Source organism: Tenrec ecaudatus, chromosome 16 (assembly GCF_050624435.1).
Source record: "Tenrec ecaudatus isolate mTenEca1 chromosome 16, mTenEca1.hap1, whole genome shotgun sequence".
Lineage (NCBI taxonomy): Eukaryota > Metazoa > Chordata > Mammalia > Afrosoricida > Tenrecidae > Tenrec > Tenrec ecaudatus.
Genome location: NC_134545.1, coordinates 86,821,355 through 86,846,379, shown reverse-complemented (window position 1 = coordinate 86,846,379; position 25,025 = coordinate 86,821,355). Strand labels below are relative to the sequence as shown.

The following is a 25,025-nucleotide window of genomic DNA, read 5'->3' as shown; positions in this document are numbered from 1 at the left end:
GAGGTGGACAAAGCAGTCCCATCCCTGTGGGCCCGTTGGCACTGTGCTTGTCCTTCCAACCCCTTGTGTGGTTGGAAGCAGTAGGACTGATGTCCTATCTCCTTCCAAAGCACACTGCCCAATAAAGTCTTTGGAGACTGGGAAAAAAAAATGTTTTCTCTCTCTCCTGCCAGGACCTGGTTCCTGATGCCATAGCAGAGGTGAGCGCCCCAAAACTTTTGTCTCTTAATAATTTCTTCCCTACAATTACACAACTTTCCCTTAAAACCCATCTGGCTAAGGAGCGGGGTCCCACATGCACTAGAAATCTCAGTGAAGAATGCCAAATTTCCTTCTGGGAAGGTTGCAGAAATATTGCCACAAGAAGCTCAGGAGAGGAAGAGGACCTTATTTTGGTTAGTTTCTTGATTTTTATTATTATTAAATACTTTTGTTTGGGGCTCTTATAACTCTTACCATAATCCATACATATATCCATTATGTCAAGCACATTTGTACATATGTTGCCATCATCATTTTCAAAACATTTTCTTCTACTTGAGTCCTTGATATCAACTCATTTTTCCCTCCCTCCCCACCCTTCCTCCCTCATAATAACTGATAAATTATTATTTTCATATCTTACATCATCTGCTGTCTCCCTTCACCCACTTTTCTGTTGTCCATCCCCCTGGGAGGGGGTTATATGTCAATCCTTATGATGGATTCCCCTTTTCCCCCACCTTACCCTTACCTTCCTGGTATCTCTAGTCTCATTATTGGCCCTGAGGGGTTTATCTTTCCTGGATTCCCTGTGTTTTGGGCTTTTAACTGTAGCAGTGTACACATTCTGGTCTAGTCAAGTTTGTGGGGTAGAATTGGAGTCATGATAGTGAGCAGGAGGAAGCATTAAAGAACTAGAGGAAAGTTGTATGTTTCTTTCCTTTTTTTTTTTTTCAATTTATTCTATCTGTGGCCATTGTAAGCACTTTATTTTTTTTTAAACATTTTATTAGGGGCTCATACAACTCTTATCACAATCCATACATATACATACATCAATTGTATAAAGCACATCTGTACATTCTTTGCCCTAATCATTTTCAAAGCATTTGCTCTCCACTTAAGCCCTTTGCAACAGGTCCTCTTTTTTCCCCCTCCCTCCCCGCTCCCCCCACCCTCATGAGCCCTTGATAATTATTTTGTCATATCTTGCCCTATCCAGAGTCTCCCTTCCCCTCCTTCTCTGCTGTCCATCTCCCAGGGAGGAGGTCACATGTGGATCCTTGTAATCAGTTCCCCCTTTCCAACCCACTCACCCTCTACTCTCCCAGTATCGCCCCTCACACCTCTGGTCCTGAAGGTATCATCCACCCTGGATTCCCTGTGCCTCCAGCTCCCATATGCACCAGTGTACAACCTCTGCCCTATCCAGTCCTGCAAGGTAGAATTCGGATCACGGTAGTTGGGGGGAGGAAGCATCCAGGATCTGGGGGAAAGCTGTGTTCTTCATCGGTACTACATCGCACCCTGACTGACTCATCTCCTCCCCTACACCCCTCTGTGAGGGGATCTCCAGTGGCCGACAAATGGACTCTGAGTCTCCACTCTGCACTTCCCCCTTCATTCACTATGGTGTGTGTGTATATATATATGCACTTTTTTGTGTATATATATATATATATATATTTTTGCATGATGCCTTATACCTGGTCCCTTTGGCACCTCGTGATCGCACAGGCTGGTGTGCTTCTTCCATGTGGGGTTTATTGCTTCTGAGATAGATGGCCGCTTATTCACCTTCAGGCCTTTAAGACCCCAGACACTATGTCTTTTGATAGTCGGGCACCATCAGCTTTCTTCACCACATTTGCTTATGCACCCGTTTGTCTTCGGCGATCGTATGATGGAGGTGTGCAGCCAATGATAAGATTTTTTGTTTTTTGATGCCTGATAACTGATCCTTTCGGGACCACGCGATCACACAGGCTGGTGTGTTCTTCCATGGAAAGTTGTATGTTTCATTGATGCTATACTGCACCCTGAATGGCTCATCTCTTCCCTGTGACCATTCTATAAGGGAAGTCCAATTGTCTACAGAAAGGACCTCAGGTTATCAGTAGGGAGGGTACAAGGTTTGGGAGAAGTTGTGCCAGAGGACTTCTGCTGACCCTCAGGGATAGGCTAGTCTCCCGTGTATAGATATTCTCACCATTCCAGGAAATCTCAAAGAGGAAGCTCTACATTCCAGGTTCCCTTAGTCACTGGGACCACCTGCACCTGGCATGACTCAGGGAATGCACACAATGGATGGTATCATCTCTCTCTGAGATTTGTTATCCCAGGCTGGGGTGTCTATAGTTCCTGTCCTCAAGTTAGTTCTGACACAAAATGACCCTATGCACAACACAATGAAACACTGCTCAGTCCTGTTGGGTTACATTGTTGCAGGCACCATGCCACTCCCTCTCATTGAGTCTTCCCCATTGTTGGTGACCTACTCCATTACCATGCCGTCCTCCTTCTGCAGAGACCCTCCTGATAACATGTCCAAAGCACAGGAGAATGAAGTTCACCCCATGCTTCAAGTGCTGCCTGACTACTTCAGAAAAGAAAAGTCACCCAATTCCTTAATCATAACAATGGCTTTTATAGGAATCCAGAGACAAAGGGCCAAACCAAGTTCTCTCTCTCACGCTAACACCAATCGCAGCGAAACTTGCAGATCTTAAAAAAAGAAAATTACAAATCATATGAACTGGATATTTTGTGTTACTTGGTTAAGTAATAGAAAGTAAATAATATTAGAAGTTAGTTGTTATACTCAAATGAGTCTTTGGTGACCATGGAGTCCAATATCCAGGGGACCCAGCAGCCATGACACCTGGATGTAGATGGCGTTGGAGATACAGATACATTCTTGTCTTTTTTTTTTTAATTTTTTTTTTTACATTCTTGTCTTTTTGTGTGTGAAGTTCTTTTCATTCTTGTCTTTATGAGGTTTCATGCAGTCACTAGATTTAGGTGAATATTCTTTCTTCAGATGTTAACTGAAGCAAAAATAGCACAATTTTCTTTTCAACTCTAGTCATCTCTTATCGCCGTTCACACCCCCAGCATTCACAGAGCAGCTTTAGACCAGCGGTTCTCTACCTGTGGGTCGCAACCCCTTTGGGGGTTGAACAACCCTTTCACAGGGGTCCCCGATTCATAGCACTAGCAAAATGACAGTTATGAAGTAGCAACAAAAATAATTTTATGAGGGGGGAGCGGGGAGGGAAGGGAAAAAAGAGGACCTGATGCAAAGGGCTTAAGTGGAGAGCAAATGCTTTGAAAATGATTAGGGCAAAGAATGTACGGATGTGCTTTATACAATTGATGTATATATATGTATGGATTGTGATAAGAGTTGTATGAGCCCCTAATAAAATGTAAAAAAATAGTTTATGGTTGGGGGATTACCACATGAGGAACTGTATGAAAGGGTCACAGCATTGGAAGGTTGAGAACCACTATCTTAGAGTATTCTTTCACAAAAAAATTGTGCCTATACTGCATTAATTATTATTAGTTTATCATAGGAAACTTTATCTTCATTTTTTAAAATTTCAAAGTTTATTGGAAATAAGCTTTATTATTGTCCCTGATGTGACTACTTTGTAGAGAACATTGTGGCCAAGTTTCAGTTTCTGAATTTGTCGCAAAATTAACTCACATGAAAGATCAAGAAACTGGGGGATAGGGATGGGGGTATGGAGTGGAGACCCATAGGGATGGGGGTATGGAGTGTATTCCCTGAGTCATGCCAGGTGCAGGTGGTCCCAGTGACTAAGGGAACCTGGAATGTAGAGCTTCCTCTTTGGGATTTCCTGGAATGGTGAGAACATCTATACACGGAGACTAGCCTATCCCTGAGGGTCAGCAGAAGTCCTCTGGCACAACTTCTCCCAAACCTTGTACGCTCCCTACTGATAACCTGAGGTCCTTTCTGGAAGTTCTATGAGTCATTCTAGCAAATCATCGAACCCACCTTGGGTAGAAAAAGAAAATGGCAGATGGGAAAGTAGGGTTACCAGTATCTTAAAAATTAGCCTTATGATGGTTATTTCGGTTTATAATTTTATTGGGGACATATACAACTCATCACAATCCATCCATCCATTGTGTCAAACACATTTGTACATTTGTTGCCATCATTTTCAAAACATTTTCTACTTGAGCCCTTGGTATCAGCTTGTCATTTTCCCCTCGTTCCCCCACCCTCCCTCCCTCCTGAACCCTTGATAATTTATAAATTACTATTCTTTTTTTCATGTCTTACACTGACCGATGTCTCCCTTCACCCACTTTTCCATTGTCCATCTGCCTCGGAGGGGGTTATTGAGTTATTTCTTGAGTTCCCATTATGTGCCAGTCACTGTTTTGGGCACTGACAGTGCAATGATGACAAATCCGGCACACACACAAACCCTCCCTAATGAAGCTTACAGTCTGAAAAAAGGGAAATTAAGGTTTTTTGGTTGATTTTGATTTGTGTGAATCAGACTCCTGAATCTGATGAATTCTGATACGTGGTCTAAATTCAATTTCCAAACCTGCAACAATGAGGAGTAGATGTCGCATGTTATTTTTGTTAGGTGCCAGCCAGTCACTCCTGACTCATGCGGACGGACCCTGTATCCAACAGCAGGAAACACTTCCCGTCCTGCGCCAGCCTCACGGCCCATCATTCTCATATTCCAGCCCATGGATGCAGCCACGGTGTCTATCCATCTATCCATCGTGTCCACAGTCCTCGCCCTTTTTGTGGCCCCGCTACTTTACCGAGCAGGATGCCCTTCTCCAGGCCTCCAATGATATCTGCCCATTATCACATTTTTTGTTTTTTTATTATCACATTCTTATATCGGTCCCTGCCCCTTGTACCAAGGGCGTACCTGTGGCCAGGAGTATAAGGCAGAAACAACCATAGGGCACTGTCAGTATTGGATTAATCCATCAATGACTGGTTCTTTCCACTTGGTGCGCTTGTTCTCCATCTCTTTGGGATCTCTAACTCTAGGGAAAGGGAGCTGCCATTTTGTGAGCAGCCCCATTAAGACACCCACACATAGCAAAAAAAAAAGCAAGCCTGGAGCTGAGCTGCCAGCCAGTGAATCACTGAAGCCTGCCAACCACCACCAGGGTGAGCTTGGGAGTGGATTCTCCAGCCTCAGTCAAGCCTTGAGCTGAGGGCAGCCCCGGCTCATAGTTGAACTGCAACCTGGTGAGAGATCCGGAGCCGGAGCCAGCTGTGCAGTACAGCTCATTTACTTGTGGATTCCTGACCCTGTGTGAAACTGTGTGAAATATTAAGGTTGTCATTTAAGCTGCTGAAATTGGAGGTAATTCCTTATGCAGTAAAAGGTCATTAATCAGTGTAGGTGGCAGTTATCCTACCAAGGTATTGGAACCCTTCCAGCCAGGTTCCTCTTTGTGCTCAATTTTCAGCCCCAAACCACTTGAAGAATGCTTTCTATTCCACAGCTGGCAGCTAGGTCTTCAAATCAGTGTAAAGTACCCAGAAGAGTTAGAAAAACAGGGATGACTATCCCATTTCTACTACTGACAGTACAAATGAGATTCAAGAACGATGACAGCACTTGCCTAGGAATACATAGTGCACAGATCATTGCGCTTTACTGTTTGTTCGGCACTCAAGTTCCTACATGGTATATCCTCCACCATACGGATCAGGAGCAGCCTTGGTGACATAGTGGTCACGTGTCGGGCTGTGATCTGCAAGGGCAGTCATCGGAAACCATAGCCACTTCTTGGGAGGAAAAAAGGGGTTTTCTATGCCCATAAAATGTTACAGTCACAGAAACTCACAGGGGCAGTTCTACCTTGTTTTCTAGGGTTACTATGAGTAAGCATTGACTTATTGGCAGTGAGTTTAGCCTTTGGCTTGCTACTATCAGTTGCTGGTAGCTGTATCCTGCTTTGATGGGGAATACACTGAACACAGGACCCTTTTAGAAGCATGATCCCCAATTATTAGTGTATATAAAAATCACCTTAGCAATTAGGTGCCAAGATACTCAAGTGATAAGATCTCTAGTTCTTTGAGGGTGTGACTTTCTTTCAACTGTCTTGAGGGTCTCTAAAATGCTTTGAAAAACTGCTGTGGTAATGAGATAATCAGTTAATATGGCCCTTCTAGCTGTAGTCCCTTATACAGTGTAGTCCCTATACTTCCGGACACTATGCCTGTGGCTGTAACCCATTTGGATGGGAGCCCTCTGCTATGCTAATGGACAGGGTGGGATTAAGTCCTGACCCTGACCAAGTCACACCATTTTTGTTCCCCTAGGGTACACCTCCACCCACACATGCCTCTGTGTGGACACATGCCATCTTGGACACAGAACTCTCAGGACCATTGAAAAACAGTTTCCAGATCTCTGCCTCAAGTGGTGAAGCAAAGACCAGAGGTTCAGGGCAGATTCAGAAGAAGATGTGGAACAAAGGACATTATTGCTGACAATAGGTGTATCTTGGCTGAAAGCAGAGAACTCCAGAAAGCTGTTTGTGTTTTATACTATGCCAAGGCATTTGTGTGGCTCATAACAAAAAAACAACTATGGATAATATTGATTAGAATGGGAATTCCAGAACATTTCATTGTGCTGCTCTGGAACTTGTACATAGATCAAGAGGCAGTTGTGCAAATGGAACATCAAGGGATGCATGATTTAAATTCAGGAAAGATGTGTATCAGAGTTGTATCCTCTCACCATATTCGTGTAGTCTATGCTGAGCAAATCATCAGAGAAGTTGGCTCATATGAAGAAGAATGTGACATCAGGATTGGAGAAAGGCTGCGAGCAACAACCTGTGACATGCAGATACCACACCCTCACTTGTTGGAATGAGGACCGGAAGCACTTGCTGATGGAGATCAAAGTTTGCAGCCCTCACTATGGATTACAACTCACGGAAAGGAAACCAAACTGGGTTAGGATAAAATCATAACATCATGATAAATGGAAAATGGTTGAAGTTGTCAAGGATTTTATCTTGAGTTTCTGGGGTAGTTTACCTCAGTTCTCGCTTCTCAATGCTGAAAGAATTCATGCAGCAGAAGCGCTTTTGAAATCCAAGTAACTTTTATGAGGCAAAGAGAAGCTTCAGGTATTACAGTAAGAAAATACACGCTATTTCTGCAAAGCCTGTAAGGCCACGAAGGGGATCACACAAGCGTTTGAGATTGAAGAGGGCCACTTGAGGAGAGCACAAAACCCCATGTGAAAGGTGTACCAGGCCAAGAGAGCGGGCCTCCTATCCCCATTTGTTGTTGGGGGAGCGGGGAATGCAGGCCATGTGGTTGAAGGTATTGACTGACTTTGTTGGTTCAGTTTAGGCGCACCTGTGACATTGACCTGTGAAGGATGACCTTCACCTGTGCCTAGGTGGCTTTAGTCTTCACACGCTCAGTTTTGGATGGGTTACAGGTTAAATTCAGGGGCACCTGTGTGCCCTATTATGTCCCAGTGTCCGAGCACTGTCGACTTTGGATTGTCCCCATAGGTGTATAACGTGGGCCTGATTCCTTTCCAATGCCTTTATTGTGGCATGACCAGCTGATTTTCTTTTAGGGTAGGCATTTGGTGGAGACAACTCCTTTATCCCTAATCTATCTACCTGTCACTTGGATCCACTATCAATGTTCATGGAAGCAGCAGTCAAGAGATCAAAAGATAGGAGCTGCATTAGGTAAATCTGCTGCACAGACCAGAGTATGGAAAAGCGGGGATGTTGCTTTGAGGACTAAAGTGTGCCTGACCCAAGATGATGTATTTTAAACTCCCTCATGCATGTGAAAGTTGGATATTGAAGAACCCATGCACTTGAATTGTGGTGCTGGAGAAGAATACTGGAAGTAGCACGGATGGCTAAAAGGATAAACAAACGGATGATCCTCCAGCAACATGGCGAGACTTCGTTTTACACCCTTTGGACATGTTGTCAGGAGAGACCAGTCCCTGGAGAAGGACGTCATATGTAGTAGAGCACAATCGACTCAATGGCAGTAGGTCTGTCTTTCTGTGATCTCCTCTGGTGGAAATGGCAGCATCTTCCTTCAAGGTCCATTGCAGAGTCAAAGAGATCACAGTGCTGCTTTCCATTGTTTTTCCTTCCTCCTCTTCCTGTCTCCTTCCATGTATGTAATCTAAAGAAAGGAACCCACGATTCAGAGAAGGCAAAGAGTTCTATCCAAATTAACAGTTGATTCCAAATCACAGTCACCCTCTGAGATAGTATGGAGAACTGTGTCAGAGGCTGTAACTCTTCAAGGAAGCCAACTGCCTTTTTCTCCAGAAGAGTGCTGGTGGGTTTGGACTGTGGGTCTTGTGGTTATCAGATACTTAAGTCCCCTCCCCACCTCACCCCCCTAAAAAAAACCACTACCATCAGAGTTAATACTGACTCTATAGTTGATATGAACCTACAGGACAGGGTAGAACTGTACCCATGGGTTTATGAGACATTAGTTCTTCACAAGAATAGAAAGCCTCATCTTTCTCCCATAAAGCAGGCTGGTGCTCTGGAACTGCTGAGACACCACCAAGGCTCTATAGGGTGGGTGATAATCCCTCTTGCCCTCCCAGGTAATCAGTGAATACTAACGGAATCTGGCCAAGCTAGTTGTTTGGAATGGATGGCTTTAGGATAAGTGGTCACAGGAGTGGGGGAAGACAAATTTGTGGACCATAGAAGTGAAGGGGGGCAAGGCAGAAATCTCCACTCCACACTCCAGTCAGCCAGCCATTCCATTCCCCTCCTGACAGCTGGAATAACAGGTAACTTTAAAGCATAAAGGAAAGGAGCTAATACAAAGCATTGACTAGGCTGGCATTGGGTAGGTGGCTGGGTGTATATTCAGTCTACCTTGATCTCTCAGCTGCAGGTGCCAACCTTAACTAGTGAGGAACAAAGCTGGAATTGAACCCGTCTCCCAAATTCCAGGTTATAATGTTCCCTTGCAGTAGGTACTTACCTACTCTCCACTCCAGTGCAGATCGCCTGGGGGATCCGAGGAAGAAATGGACTAAGGCAAGGAAATACTAGTGTCCAAGCATGGCCTTAATCCCTTTCTGGCTCCACCCAAGGGAGGAATGGGGGAGCCTCCAGTGGGAGATGGGAAGATGTAGAGTTAATGTGGCAGTACTCACAGTCCCCACACCACCGCCATCTCCTAAGCACATTAGGGTCCCCATCCCTGAGCAGACCCTTTGTAATTTCTAGACTCGGTAGGTATCTTCCTGTCTTCGTGCTCTCCTGGCAAAAATCTAAGGTGGAGGGATGGGGGCACAGAAACACTTCAGCCTCCCCTAGCCAGTCCAGCCAGCTGTGCAGACTGGATGGGAGGGAAGGAACCAAGCAGCCTTCTCAATCAATACTAAGTAACAAGGAAGAGGACCCCTATCCAGTCTGGGCCAGAACCCCTAGGGAAGGGAAGGAACATCGGCCCGGTAAGAGAAGTTAGCAGCTGGAGAACCCCCAGGAGGGAGGGGGCCAACTACTTCCTCCAGGCAGTTCCCCTCCCCCCCTCTTCCCAGTTAATAGGTATTTCCTGTTTATGAGGCAGCTAAGGCTGGGTTTTGGGGAAGGGACGAGGAGTCTACCCTCTCAGCAATACCCCACCCCCTCCGCCAGTCCTGCAGGGCTGTGTCGGTGAGTCCTTGAGGAGTGCCTGAAGGTTGGAAGCCTCCTCCAAGAGCAGGGTGTCTTATATAAACCACCCAGATCCCCACCCCACCCCCACTCCTTGGCCCCCACCATGGTCCTCCTCTGGGTAGGGGGGGGAACCCCGGAGGGATCTACTTCCGGTTTTCCAGTCTCCAAGGAGGAGGGTGTCGAGGCAGGACGGGTAAAGAGGGGAAGGGAGAATGCCTTGACTGATGAGTCAGTCTGCAAAGGGGACCGACGGCCTGAAACCCAGCCCAGTCCCAACCAGTTGGTCAGTCAGCCGCCCCCTTCCCCGCCAGCCACACGCGGATCCCAGATTCCAGCCCGGGGTGGGGAGAGGGGGAGCGGGAGACCCCTAATTAACCCTTTTAGCTCTAGCCCCAACAGGTTTAGCAAGCAAGACAGGAGTGGTTAATTTAGGGAGGGGTGAGTTGAAGGACCGCGGCAAAAATTAAATAGACCTCAGATCCGGTGGGGGCATGGAACCAGAGGCCTGCAGAACTAGATCCGGGTCTCAGCAGGGAGCAAGCAAGGCGGGGTGGGCGGAGGATCCACAGTCCCTCTGCCCTCCCGGTGCGGACCCGGGATGCAGAGCGGGCTACACTTGAGAGCCCACGGTGGCCCCGCCTCCCCGAGCCCCAGCTCCCGCGGCCGCGCCAGCTCCGCTCCGCTCCGCTCCGGGCCCGTCGGCGCCTGGAGGATCGACCCCGAGCGTGAGGCTTCACCCCCTCCCTCCCTCCCTTCACGCTCTGGGGTCTCTGCCTCGGTCTCCTTTCTTTAAGAGCTGCGTCACACGAATGTCGTTGCCGGAACGCTCCCAGCCCCTCGCGGCCCGCCGCGCAGCGCACGCACGTCGCCGCTCGCCGCGCGCTCGCCCGGGTCACTTTGACACGGCTCTCCCCTCCCACCAGCGGGGCAATTAGCATATTAATAAAGCCCGGCCCCGCCCGGCTGGGGCTGGAGTGCGGGCGCGGCGGGTGCGCGAGCGGCGAGGGCTACGAGCGGCGGCGGCGGCGGCTGCGCGGGGGGCGGGGGCGGCGGCGGGAGCAGCGCACAGACACGCACACGCACACGCGCACACACGGACACACACTCTGGGGACGCACACTCGCGCGCACACACGCAGAGGCAGCTCGCCTTCCTGCCTGGCTTCCTTCCTGTCTGCTCCGCGCCTGACAGGCCCCTCGTCGCAGCCAGGGACCGCCCGCACCGGACCGAGGCCGGCCGGGCCAGGCCGGCGGAGAGCTCGGCGGGGGCCAGCGGGGGCAGCAGGCGGCGGCGGCGGCGGCGGCTCATGCCCGGCCTGTCCCCGCGCGGGGCAGGCACCGTGACTCGGCTGGGCCCCCAGCGGCGGGCGATGTGAAGATGTCAGTGGGCTGTGCCTGTCCTGGTGAGTGGGGCGCGCGCGCGGGCACCGGTCCCTCCCTTCCTAACCCTCGCCGGGGCCCTTCACCCCTTGTTTGGGGAGAACTTGGAGGGGGGTATCTGGCAGAGGTTGTAAGGGGCATGTGGGGCCTCTGTGTAGGGGGATACCCACAACTGTGTAAATGCGCCACAGTCCAGGAACACGGGGAGGGGGCCTCTGGGGGGTAAGCTTCTATGTATGTGCTGGGGGGGTTAACTGGGGAGGGGACTGGGGGGGCTGAGATTCCCAGAATTCCAGGGTGTTAGCCAATCAGAAGTGACTCTGGACTTTTGACACCCCCCCCACCCAGGTCATCATAGAGTTGTGATTGGCTAGTTTAGGTTGCCCCCCATTCCTTTCTTATATATTCTGTGACACCCCCCCACGTGCTGTTTCTGAGGACCTTATTTTCAGGGAAGGGTTGGTTGGAGTTCATTTTACCTACACTCCCCCCGCCACTTTTCCTGCCTGTTGCCAGGGAAGGTTGGCCCTCCAGGGGACAGGAGCTATTCCTTGGGGGGGGGGGGTGCCAGATAATTGGGCCCTTGGGTCTGACATCTGTGCCCTAGTGGGAGGGGAATGTGAGAAATAGAGTGATGTGTACAGAGTTGTATTGAGGAAGAAACCCACCACCCCAAAACCAGAACTTCAGAGACAATCCAGGCTCAGACCCTTCTGACCATGACAATTGGTTCTGAGCTGTGTGTCCTGGGGTGGAGGCTCCACCTTCCTCCCAGGAAGCAGAGAGGGGCCGTGGGCCTGGAGGGCTAATCTCCAACAGGCCTTAGGACCCTGCCTCTCCCCATCAGAACTTCTGGGGTCTTAAAATGATCTGCCAGACCCCGGTGCTGTCGCAAACTGGAGTCTGCTTTCTCTTGAAAGTTGTATGTCCTTAATCTAGCCTGGTTTGGGCTCCTTTACTTCCTCCTGATACTTAAAAAAATTTTTTTTGTGAGGGGGAGGCTCATACTGCACACTGCCCCTGTACATAGTCCCCTAGAGACATGGCCAGGGTCAAAGCTTCCTTGAAAATCATGTGATTGGGCCTAGGCTGGGCAGGGCACACATTTAAAGCCCCTACTGAGGCATGGGGCCCAGGAGGGGGACCTAGTAGAGCCTGAGGATCCTGGAATATCCTGGTGTGGGAACCCTTGGCTCCTGCTGAAGAAGGTGGGGGAGAGGAGAAGAGGGAAAAGCATGCCAAGTTGGACTCTTGCCTGGTCCCATCATCCCTTCCCTACCAGTTTGGTGTGCCTGCCTGTTTGTACAGTTTCTCCTTTATAACTGCTCCATGCTGGCTACCCTGCTTCCCATCCACCCATGTGGCGAGCCCACCCTGGGGCCCTGACCCCCCCAAACCCTCCATCACCACACACGAACAGAACTGAAACTTAAGCTCCCGACCAGTTAGGGTGATGGGTGATCAATTTTAGAGTTTGAGTTCCCACGAATAGGGATTGTGACTGTCAGACTGGAGGTTGAGTGGGACATTGGCCCTGAAGTTGGGGGTAGGTACCTGGGTTCAGTGGGAGGAGGGAGAAAGTTTCCTCTCAGTCTCTCTGGGAGCAGCACAGGCACAGGAAGAGAACTCAGACTGGGTGGTGGTGGTGGTGGTGGTGAGGTGTGTGTGTGTGTGTGTGTGTGTGTAGGGGACAACTTCATGCAGTGTCTCATAACCCATGTGCCTTTTGTGTGTCTGTCTACCAGGGACAGACGGGTGTGGTGGGGAGGAAAGGGGGCAAAAGATGGCTGAGATTGGGGAGTCTTTACCCCCTCAAAATGTGAAAAGGCCTGGTGGATTGATGCTACTGGGGATGGATGGAGGCTGGACATCTAGGAGAGCCACATGGGGAGGGGCTGGAGAGTGGCCTGAGGTAGGGAGTGGTAGGAGTTGGAGCTGAAGGGGAACAGACTTGGCTGGTTGGATGGGAGCACATGCTTGAACACAGGGGCATCCTGTGGTAGCATCTAGCAGTTCCAGGCCCGCAGACACCACCCCCCCACCCCCCGCACTGCCCCCTGGAGCAGCCCTGGGGTGGGGGCCAAGGCACCCTGGCAGGCCGCCTGCCTGCTGCTTGCCTGTCTGAGTCTCTCCTTTGTGCTCTGCTCTCTCCCGGCTCCTCCTCCTCCCCCAGCCCAGCAGAGACAGCACATGCCCCACACATGTGACTGAGGGAAGCCAGAGCACACGCAGACCCACACACATGCACACGCGGAAACACCAGCAGACACACACACAGCTCCCATAGTGCTCCTGGGGTGGCACTCTGAACAGCTTCTGGAGCGGAAATGGCTAGTGTACAGGAGAACCTTGCTGAGGGGCATCACCACCAGCAGGATGCTGAGGGGGTCAGGGGCCTGTCTGGAGCAGCATGTGGCTCCGAAGGGTTAAGGCAGGGAGGAGTAGGGGGGAGGGGAGGAGGCAGCAGTGGTGGCGGCTGGGAGCCAGGAGAGGATGGCAGAGCGCCAGGCCAACGGGAGGCCGGGCACAGACAAAGGAAGGGGGGCAGGCACACTGAAGGCCTGGGTCAGGGAGCCCCAGGGGCCCGGGCAGGGGACAGCGATGGTACCTCATCCTGTGGACTGGAGCAGGCTTGCCATCAATTCCCCCACCTTAAAGAGAAGTGCTCTCTTCTTTCATCAGCTTTGTTATTCTTTGCTGCTTCCAGCTCCCCTACCCCCCCCACCAACCCCCAACTTAGGACTTCCTAACTCAGACCTGCTCTTTGTATCTGCCCTTATGCAACTGGAAATTGGGTCAGAACTGAGAGGGGACCAGCTTCCCAGAAAAGGGAAAGAAGACGGAGCCAGTTTGGAATGAGAGGCCAGTCTTAGCCTCCTCTTTGCAGAGAGGCTGGGTGGGGGTTCTGTACTCTGAGCCTCTTGGCTGAGGCCAGAAGCCAGAACACACCCCCATTTCCGCACCCCCCTAATGTGGACAGTCATTTGAAGCCTGCAGTGGGCATCTCTGGGAGGAGAAAGGAGAAGGGCTGGCTGCAGTGCTCCAGGGCTGGACCTCTGGGGGGGTTTGGAAGCCCAGGGGCCAATGACTTCAGACTCTCCTGTCTCACTGTGTTGTGCTCACTTTGGACCTATGTGCTATAAGAATCCCTTGGGACACTGAATGTGAATGCGCTCAGGAAAGTTGAAATAGATGTAATATAAGGGAGTTGTCCTGTGGGTAGGGAAGAAACATGGGGTTTGCAGAGTGGCACTTTGCATTTGAGAGTCATTGGGAATGTCAACGTCTTGTGGTAGGCAGTTTGCTCCAGGGTGTGGCTGAATGGCATATCTTTTGGTGTGTTTGGGAAGGCTCCGGTGGTGTGTACTTTTCAGGGAAGGAAGGCACTTTACGGGGTAAGTTGCTGAGTACCAAATAGTTGGGGTGTTTATGTTACTCTGTCACTGGCTCAGGAATACACATAATTTCAGTATGTGTGTTTGGATCAGGATGTACGTGTGTCATAGATTCCAGTGTAATTGGAAGCCAGCCCTGATGTGTGTGTGTGTGTGTGTGTGTGTGTGTATGTGTGTCTCCCCTGGGTTGAAGTGTATTTAGGATTAAGTGTATTCCAGGTATCAGGTACAGTGGAGCAAGATAAGTTATTTATGTGTGTCTAGAGCAGTGGTTCTCAACCTTCCTAATGCCGCGACCCTTTAATACAGTTCCTCATGTTGTGGTGACCCCCAACCATAAAATTATTTTCATTGCTACTTCATAATTGTCATTTTGCTTCTGTTACAAATCTGGCGACCCCTGCGAAAGGGTCGTTCCACCCCCAAAGGGGTTGCGATCCACAGATTGAGAACTGCTGGTCTAGAGTAAGCTGTCCAGAGCCAGGTGCAATCTGGTTGTACTGTCACCTGGTGAGTAGGTCATTCATGAGAAATCTTGTCTTAGGGCCCATGTGTGAATATGGTGAAGGGGAAGGAGGGTATAGGAAGCAGCCACTCATCATAAAGGAAGACTTCCACACAGACAAGCTGTGTGTGTGCGCCATGCCTTTATGTAGCCAAGCAGTAGGGTCTAGACCACTCCCCAGATTCTAGGAGCACCTCTACTTTGGGATGCCCTTGGAGAACAGGCTGCATCTTGCTATTAACCACATGCTCTTTTCCTCCCAGGGTTTGTGGGGCTCGGAGAATTCTGCACCAACTGGACCCCTTTAGGGACCCTCAGATGGGTGACAGGCACCTTTGGCTTCCCAAGCTCTGTCAGCACCCCCTGTGTCAGTTGAGTGGTTGGGAAGAGGGCTTTCTATTAAGAAGGGTCTGGGTCTGGCCTTGTAACTTAGCCCAGTCGGGGGTTGGGGAAACCTGGAATTGCCCCTGTCTCCAAACAGTGTTTACTAGCTGGAGTCAGAATGTGTGTCTGTCAAAAATAACATCCCCCTCCCCCTTCCCCAGGAACCGCCCCCCAGCTGCTCTGGGATTTCATGCCAGGGACTGAAACCCAGGGTGGCAGCCCAAGCCAGCCTTCCGCCTGAGCCCTCAGAGTAGAGGGAGCGAGGTTTGGGCAGTGTGACTCTACTGGGGTCTGCAAAGAGGAGTGCGCCCACCACCATCCCTGCCTGTGGCTCAGGTTCCCCAGTACCACGCCTGGAGCTAGGGGAGGGGATGGGGTGCATTTCGCACCTGGACCCTGCCCTCCAGGCCTCTCCCTCACCCAGGGCGCTCCCGCCCCATCTGCTGGGTGGCTGTCTCTGCCCCTGTCTCCCCCAGTCTCTGTCTCTCTTTTGTTTTTCTCGGCTGGCCCTCCCTCCCGGCCTCCCTCCCTCCCTTTCGGCTCCTTCTTCCTCTTTCTCCGGGAGGGGGCGGGGCCGTGGGGGCAGCTCCACCCTCCGCCCGCCCTGGGGCCTCATTCTGAGAGCGCCTCGGAGAGCGGCGGGGAGGGAGAGAAAGGGAGCGGGCTGGGAGCCGGCGGGGCGGGCGCTGGGGGTGCGTCTGGGAGTGGGCGAGTGCGTGCGAGTGCGGGCCCTGTCTCTCCCGGTGGCCCCAGCGGAGGGGCCGGGGCGCCTGGGGAGGGCGGGCGGGCTGCGCGGAGGCAGAGGCAGCTAGAGGCGGCGGCGGGGAGAGCCGAGGAGGAGGAGGAGGAGAAAGGAAAAGAGCGGAGCAGCCATTGTTGAGCGAAACCTTGCAAACAAAGAAGGCTCCGGACTCCCTGCGGCCCCCCGCCCCCCAGGCCGGCCCCCGGGCCCCCGGCTCCCGGCCCCGTGGTCATTGTAACTTTCCCCCGGGGCTGCGGCCGCCGAGGGGCGGGCCGAGGCCGAGCAGGCGAGTCTTTGTGCGGCCAGGCCTGCCTGTCCCACTCGGGACATGAGCGGCTGAAGTTGGGGCTCCCCCCACATCCCGGCGCCCAGTCCTCTCCCCTGCAGGGCCGCTCTGGGCTGCCTGCGCCCCCATCCCCCTCCTGGCCCCCCTCGTTCTCTCAGGTAAGTGGGCTGGGGTAGGTGGAAGGGCCTGAGACTTGGCCAGGCCTGGTATGCCGGCTTTTGGGGGATGTGGGGTAGCCAGGATTGGGGCCTGCCAGTAGGTCAGGCCACTTTCCATGGCATTGCCCAGCTGAAGGGGCCCCTTGGCTCCCATCCTGTGAAAACTTTCCTAGCCCTGGGCCCTGCCTTCATCTCCCCATTCCTAAGGGCTCTGACTGTGTTCACAGCCAGATGACACCTCCCCTTCACCCCAACCCCCACCTCTCCATTGGGGACAGGCAGCCACAGGGACAGATGGTCTGGGTGATGCTCCCGCCCCTTCTCACTGCCAAGCCCCTGCGCTGGGGCTAATGGGAGTAAATGTGGTTCTGGAGAGATGCAGAGTTTGTGGGTGTCCATTAGCTGGACGTGTAAATCAAGGCTGTCCTAGAGCTTTGGACTTTAACTCCTCAAAACCGTCACCCAGGCAGGCCGTCAATTCCTAGAGTTTGTTCAGGAACGAAGAGGAACCCAGCTGTCCTGCTTCTCTTCCTAGAGCCTTGACCTGATTGATACATTTCTTCACTGTCTCTGAGACTAAGGGGGCAGGCAGTGATGGTTTGGGGTCCAGGGGGCTGGGGAGGAGTAGCCTGGTGAGGGGACAAGGGCCACAGGGAATTGAGACCCTTTAGCTCATTGCCCAGGCCTGGCATCTGGTGGGCTGTGTGAGCTTTGGCTTCCCGAGTGGCCTTCATCTCCCTTTCTGTGAAATGAGATGACTTGGGGACCGGGTGGGGGCTGGCTCTTTCCTAAAGACACCCTTTTTGGTCCACACTGGCTAGCATGCGAAGGCTGTGGCCTGTGGGATCCCATGCATGGGCTGAGGGCTTGCTGCAGGTGTTCCGATCCTGCCTGGGGCTGCTGGGCTCCAGCCCTTGCTGGGCATGTTGGGGCGAGCTGAGCGCGGAAGCCTGCTAGGCAGGATGGGGCACACTGTGTGCAGGCACACACGGGCGGGCTCTTGGCACCTTCAGGGACTGCTGTACGGGTCCCTTTGGGACCCTCCTTTTGCCCACATTGTGAGGAAGGGGCCCTGGGGAGGGAATTAAATGACACATATTGGCACAGGGTCTTCCTTTGTCTCTTTCGAAACCCCAAAAAACATAAATCTGTAAAAGTAGATTTTATAGCCAGGTACCCCTGTTACAGGTATCCTTCCAGTGCACAAAGTTTGGGGAAACCTGAAGTTGCTCTGGCTGGTGTCAGAACCTTTAGGATTGTGCCTTAGATTCCCTCTATCTGGTAGAGAAGGGGAAAAGTGGAGTTGTGGGATACCTGGCTTATACCTAGCAGTGGATGTCAACACTCCTTTCGATCAGGAAATGGTAGCACCAGGAGTTGTATGTCGCTGATTGAGGGGGACACAGGCAGAAACCACTGTCGAGTTTGCAAGTGGGTGGGATCTGTCAGCCTCAGTAGAGAAGGGGGGTTGAGGCTTTAGGTTGCTGGTTTGTTGGAGACATACCTTACCCTTGGTGGGGGTGGGAGAAGGGGCTGGGCTGATAAGAGCGTGACAGTTGGTGGGGGCTGCTGAAGACCTAACTGGTTATCTGGTGGGCGGCAGCCAACAGCACCCCCCCTTATCTTTCTTTGCCCTGCTCTCCTAAGACTCAAGGTTGGGGGAGGGGCAAAGAGTTGGCCAAACACCCCCTCCCTCCTTCCTCAAACTGGTCCCTGGAGGAGGGTGGTAGGTGGCGGATGGTAGAAGTAGTGCAAGAATGGGGATCCTGGAGCTCGGGACTCAAGTCATACTTCTTGCAGTTAGACCAAGTTCTGTGGTCTTGGCAAGTCCCTCTGCGTCTTCAGCAGCCTCCTGTGTTAAGGGGGAACAATGTTACAGTCAACCCAGCGTTGTGATGATTGAATAAAATAATACAGATTAAGAGGAGGTTTATCAAAATTCGATTCTAATCCTTGGATGTTCCTTGGTCTCTTGTGGTACAGACACTTCTCGGCTTCATCTCCTCCCCTGATCAAGTCACAGGAAGAAAGGGTTCTTGGGTATGGTTGAGAAGTGGTGCCAGGTGTTCCTAGAATTGCTTTCTTCCCTGAAGCTGCCTCTGGCCTGGCAGCTCCAAAGACCTGTCCCTGGCCATACTGGCTGAGAAGTCGTCCCGAAGACCGCCTGACGACACCCAGGGGTGTCCTTTGCCCTTTTAGGTTGTTCCTCAAAGTCATTCAAGCTGTACTCGCCGAAGGAGCCCCCGAACGGCAACGCCTTCCCCCCCTTCCATCCTGGCACCATGCTGGATCGGGATGTGGGGTGAGTCTTGCCCCACTTCCCAGACCTTCTCCAGATGGGATTCTCCACTCTAAAGGGGGATGGAGTGACTCCCAATAATTACTGACTTCCATCCCCATGCTCATGGCCTTTTCTCTCACACAGCCCAACTCCCATGTACCCGCCTACATACCTGGAACCTGGGATCGGGTAAGTGGGGTTCAGTCTTTCCATCACTAGGGTGTGGAGGTGGGAGGGAAGGCCCTACTCCGACCGACTTCCCTTCCTTCCTCCTAGGAGGCACACCCCATATGGCAACCAAACTGATTACAGAATATTTGAGCTTAACAAACGGCTTCAGAACTGGACAGAGGTATGGCGAAAGAAGGGGGGGGGGGCTACTGGGATGGCCATCCGGGTGCCCTTGTGCAATGTCTCACGGCATATATACACCTCCGGGATCCCTAGGAGTGTGACAATCTCTGGTGGGATGCTTTCACGACTGAGTTCTTTGAGGATGATGCCATGCTAACCATCACTTTCTGCTTAGAGGATGGACCAAAGAGATACAGTGAGTAGCCTCTGGGGCCCCTGCTAATTCTGCATACTTGCTGCTTACTTCTAAGGTCTGAGTGGGTTGGTTATCCTGGGGATGTGCGTTGGGGCTGTATATCTACTCATTTTGAGGTCTTTCTGTCCTTGAGAGTTTGTTCAATCTCTACAGCCATTGGCCGGACCTTGATTCCACGCTACTTCCGCAGCATCTTTGAGGGGGGTGCCACGGAGCTGTACTATGTGCTTAAGCACCCCAAGGAGGCATTCCACAGCAACTTTGTGTCCCTCGACTGTGACCAGGGCAGCATGGTGACCCAGCATGGCAAACCTATGTTCACCCAGGTCAGCAGCCCAACTGGAGGTGGGACAGTGAGGCACCTGGGCTTGCTAACCCTCTTCTGTCTCTTGAGTGTCCTCCCAGCAGTCCCTAGGGAGGGACAAGAGGAAGCACCCATTGTACCTGGGCACCAGGGGGACAGCAGTGCAGCCCTGTCTCGCAGAGCTTAGAGTAGAGGGGTCTGTCCCAGGCTGTGTGGAGAGAGGACAAGGGTCTGTTTAAAGCATTTTTGCTGCATTTGTTGTGACAGATAGATGGGAGCTGGTGTGCTGTGACCGTTGTTATAGATCCATTTATTTTGTTGTTGTTGTTTAACAGTTTTATTAGCATATCATTTTACAAACTACAATTCAATAGTTCGGCCGTATTGAAAGTTGTTTGTTTACCCGTTTGTATGCACAGGTGGCAGTAGGGTGTGCAATGGGAGAGTTTTGAGCACGGGGGAGATTGTAACAGGTGCACTGTCTGGTCTGTGGAAGGGAGCAGGGTTTTAACAAGCCTGCGCATTCCACATCCCCCCACCCCCCGCCAGGTGTGTGTCGAAGGTCGGTTGTACCTGGAGTTCATGTTTGATGACATGATGCGGATAAAGACGTGGCACTTCAGCATCCGGCAGCACCGAGAGCTCATCCCCCGCAGCATCCTTGCCATGCATGTGAGTTGTGGGCATGACCCAAGATGCCAGGGTGAGAGCAGATAGCAGACGGGGTAGGTCAAGAACTAGCACTTCCTCACTTACCTCCGTAGACCAGTAGGGTCCCTGCATCTCATCTTTGAAAGTGAGTTTCAAAATACCTGCTGCCCCTCCTTTCTCTCAGGAGCACCAGTATGCTTAGGGGACAGTGTAGGTGAGCTGGTACAGCCCCAAGGCCAGTATTCTTATTTTTCCCCCCACTAGGCCCAGGACCCCCAGATGCTGGATCAGCTCTCCAAAAACATCACCCGGTGTGGGCTGTCCAATTCCACTCTCAACTACCTCCGAGTAAGTCCAACAGTCTTCTGCCTGCCCCAGCCCACATGGGTTCGGCTCCGTGTCTCCCTTGACGAACCACTTCCTGGTCTACCCCACAGCTCTGTGTGATACTTGAGCCCATGCAGGAGCTCATGTCCCGCCATAAGACCTACAGCCTCAGCCCCCGTGACTGCCTCAAGACCTGCCTTTTCCAGAAATGGCAGCGCATGGTAGCACCCCCAGGTGAGTGCCTGCCTCCCGGTTCTGCAAGACTGAGACCATGCTAGGCCCCGGCTCCTTAGGAATCAGATTGGGGCCCAGGCCCTCCCCCACCTGAGTATTTCCTCCTCTGCTCAGCGGAGCCCGCCCGGCAGCAGCCCAGCAAGCGGCGGAAACGGAAGATGTCAGGGGGCAGCACCATGAGCTCGGGGGGCGGCAACACCAACAACAGCAACAGCAAGAAGAAGAGTCCAGCCAGCACCTTCGCCCTCTCCAGCCAGGTACCTGTAAGCATCTCGGCTTTCTTCTCTCTTCTGGGCTGCCCTACCACTGACCCCTGACCCAGTCTGAGCTCACTAGCAGACAGAATCTCAGGCGGTTTTTCCTACAGTCCTCTGCCTGCATGGACTACTGACTCCTGTCACTGAGGAGAGTCCTTATCAGTCACTTGTGCTTGTCACACAGACTTGGACATAAAGGGACAGAGACAACCACGAGAACTCACGTATGTTCAGGCCAGACAGTTTGAAGGACACAGACCATCAGAGACACACGCTCACATGGGTGCAGGATACCCAGACATGCACATGCACACTTTCCCCTCTGATGTTTTGGACTGGCTTCCCCTCACATATGGACAGAAGTTGAGCATCTCCCCACCCCCCACCTTTTTTTTTAAGGGAGACAGGCTTGGGAGCTAGGGAAGTAGTGTGCCTTCTCCCACAATCTAGTTGGACCCAGGCTAGAGACTTTGAGGCTCAGGAGGTCTTCACTGGGAAGGATTCCAGGAGCTGGGCTTTGAAATTTGGGGTTGAGTAGCGGGGTGGGAGTGGGGTTGAGTTTCTGGGGTGGATATTGGGGTTTTGGGGGTGTCTACCGCCCTGGGCTGGGCGAGCCCCTGCCCCGATTATGTTTGGGGACCTCCGCCACTCTCAGGATGTGATGGTGGTGGGGGAGCCCACCCTGATGGGCGGGGAGTTCGGGGACGAGGACGAGAGGCTCATCACCCGGCTGGAGAACACCCAGTTTGATGCGGCCAACGGCATCGACGACGAGGACAGCTTTAACAACTCCCCCGCCCTGGGCGCCAACAGCCCCTGGAACAGCAAGCCTCCATCCAGCCAGGAAAGCAAATCGGAGAACCCCACGTCACAGGCCTCCCAGTAAAGGCCCCCCAAGGCCACCCAGCACTCTGCCTGCCTGCCCAACCCTCGCAGCCCCAGGGAGCAGAAGACAGAATGAAGAGACTGAGCATTGGAAATGGGCAACCTCCATCCACCCGCTTCAGGGAGGGACTGGACTCGTGAGGGTGCAGGCGCCAAGACTTGCCCCCACCCACCCACCCCCAGCGGACCGGGGTTAGGTCTGACCTCTGCAGAGCATTCTGAGGGAAGGGGAGACTCTTGCGATGTCCACGTGGGTACTGACTGGGCCTGTAAGGAAAGCTATGGCCTGACCCCACCCCCCCCTTCCCCGCCAGGACGTTTACTTCCGTCCTCACTGGGCTCTCCATCCTCTGACTCTATCCCCTTCAAGCCTGGGTTTGGCACCACTCACAGCCTTTAGGAACTTAAAGTTACAGGGCTTGGTTGGATTCTCTTCTCCCCCCCCCCCACCCCTGTCCCCACTCCCCAGGAAGTTGGTGGTAGAGGGGTAAATCTCTGGGCTCCTCCCCCTTCTACCTATCCTAGTTCCACGTTTTTAAAAAAAATAATATTATTAAAAATGTAAGTTTTTAAAAAAAAGATCACTCGTGACCTCCCCCCCCCCTTCCCCATATTACAAGTCTAGCTACCTCCCTAGTCCTGGCCTAGGGCCCAGATGGGGAGGGGAGTGAGGGGATATGCATATCATTTTCTACCACTTGAGAGCTTCAAACCAAGGAGACACCTTGCCCTCTCCCCTTTTCCTCTTGGTGGTGGTGGGGGGGGGACATGCCATGAGGCAAGAGAGGCCAAGGATGGCCATGTCTGCCCCTCTTGAGGACAACCCCACACTGCTGTCTGTCTCCTCGTCTTCTTGGTGAATCCTGCCCTCCTAGTGCTTGTGATTCCCTGGATAACCCTAGCCCCCAACCTCCCCTCCTCCACTAGAGCAGTTGTCCGGTGGGGGAGAGTGTGTGTTGTTGGGTCTCATTTGGGCAAGCATGGGGTAGGGAGGGGCCCATCCACTGTCCTCTCATTCCCCTCAATTGCATAGCTAGGGCAACCCCTTTTCCATACAGGGGAAGGGGCCACTGAGGGTGTCCTAGCTCTGCACCTACCTGAGAGCAATGGGTTTCTATCCCCTCTGGAGGGTCTTCGTTTCCCAAGATCCCCTCTCTCTCCTTCCTAATAGAGGAGAGACAGCCTGGATCCTCTGCTTCCTTTCGGATAGGCCTGGGGAGGCATGGGGCCCAGGGGGAGGCCAAGGACCAGGGTCCTTTGCGTCTGGGCCCAGGTCCAGCTTTGCTGCCTTCCCCTTCAGGCGGTCCCCAAGTGTTAGCATCGCCTCTCACCCCCAAGTCTCCCCACACCGTGTTCCTTCCACTCCAGCTGCTGGGAGGGTGTCACATCCAGAGCTGATGGGAGAGGTGGGGAACGTGGATTTCCCACCCCAACTGTAATGCCTTTTTTTGGTGGGGGGCCATTTGAGTCATGTATGGTACCAATCAATAAAGAGAGTTTTCAGTTTGAGAGTGTCTGTTATTGATGCCCAGTGATGACTCAGTTTTCAAGTGCATCCTTCCTGCCAGACCCGAAGACCAATTACTGGGGACGGTTGGACTTGTGAATTTCTCTTCATCACCAGCTCATCTTGCTCACTCCTAGGATTGCCTCTCTGTTTTCTGTCTCCTTTGCCCCCAACCACAGAGTTTGCTTCCAGTTAGTCCGGGTGCTCTCTCCCTGGGAAATTGGCTTTCTTCCCCACTCGAATCCTCCTGATCTCACCTCTGCCATGGGACTGCCAGCTGGTGACTCTCTTGAGTCCAGTTCCTGGCTTAGATGTGTGTAGATGCTGGGAAAGGAGGGCCCTAGTGCTGGGCAGCCTTGGGGAGGGGAGCAGGGGGAGTTGGAACAATCTGTGAGACTCCTGGTTTTGTCAGTGCAGTTCCTAGTCCCCTACCTGCCGTCCCAGCTGAGATTCCAGAAGTCATCTCTCCTGGTAGTAAAGTCTGGATGGAGGATTAAGGGAGTAGGAGATTGCTGAGTTTGGGTGGGGGTTTTGGGGGTGGGAGGATGGGAATGCCTGAAACTATGGCTAACCCAAACTGTAGCTCTAGAACAGTTACTGTTCTGTGTGTTGCAGTTCGTCCTGACTCCCTATGAGGACTGATGATGTCGTGGGTTTAACTTGGGTCGCTAACTGCAGAGTCAGCTGCCGGAAACCAGCAGCCCTTCCTTGGTGCTCCCATCGAGAGATTTACAGCCTCAGAAACGCAAACAGGCAGTACTGCTCTGCCTCGGAGTTATCAGGAGTTAGAATCCCCATGAGACACAGGACTGGGAGCGGGGAGTGAGCACTAGAGCTGATGGTGATCCCACCATGAGAAAAATATTCTAAAGTCAGGGTAATGATTATATAATTATTTTTTATTAAGACTGAACCATTGATACGTGGATTATATGCCAATAAAACTGAAAAAAAAAAAAACAACAACCAGTCCCATCGAGTCTCCCAGGCTGCCATCTTCCAGAAAGCAGGTCCCCGGGTCTCCTGCACTGCAGTCAGTGGTGGCTCAAACTGTCCACTTGATGATTATCAGTGGAACCCTCACCCACTGGGCCACCAGGGCGCCTGGCAGGAGGAGCAGAGCTACTCTCCAGGTACTTACTCCCCCAGCATCAAAGAAGATTGGCAAGGTGGGAAGGCCCTGCTGAGGGAGGGAAAGGGAGTCAGCCCCCACCAAGCGTCTTCCCCAGGCTCCTTCCTTTTCATCCCAGGCTGGGGAATCTTGTGTTCTCAGACCGTCAAAGTCTTTAAAGTTCATCCCAAGTCCCACCCCCACTAGCGGGAAGAAAGGACCACACAGTCCAACTCACCCCTTCCAATCCAAGCAGTCACCCTGCTGCCAGCCTAGCTCTTCAAGACCTGCCCTGGCACCCCCACTCCTCTGCAGACCTGGCCTGACGGAAGGATCCTTGCCAGTCAACTGCTGCCATTGACTCACGGTG

General features: G+C 52.4%; 1 protein-coding gene across 3 annotated transcripts; it reads left to right on the top strand.

The window, feature by feature from the left end:
* Positions 1-10,795: 10,795 nt before the first annotated feature.
* Positions 10,796-23,546, top strand: LDB1 (LIM domain binding 1). Of its 3 annotated transcripts, none has more exons than XM_075534747.1 (11): positions 10,796-11,101; positions 18,748-18,850; positions 18,974-19,018; positions 19,106-19,181; positions 19,277-19,379; positions 19,533-19,705; positions 20,233-20,355; positions 20,599-20,682; positions 20,772-20,895; positions 21,010-21,152; positions 21,808-23,546. In XM_075534747.1, the coding sequence occupies exons 1-11, from the start codon at positions 11,077-11,079 to the stop codon at positions 22,036-22,038; spliced, it is 1,230 nt and encodes a 409-aa protein (XP_075390862.1). In that variant the 5' UTR covers positions 10,796-11,076; the 3' UTR covers positions 22,039-23,546. The 3 variants fall into 3 exon arrangements, with proteins under 3 accessions (XP_075390862.1, XP_075390861.1, XP_075390863.1); XM_075534746.1 differs by having other exon boundaries at positions 21,010-21,158; XM_075534748.1 differs by lacking the exon at positions 10,796-11,101 and adding an exon at positions 16,033-16,548 and having other exon boundaries at positions 21,010-21,158.
* Positions 23,547-25,025: the final 1,479 nt, after the last annotated feature.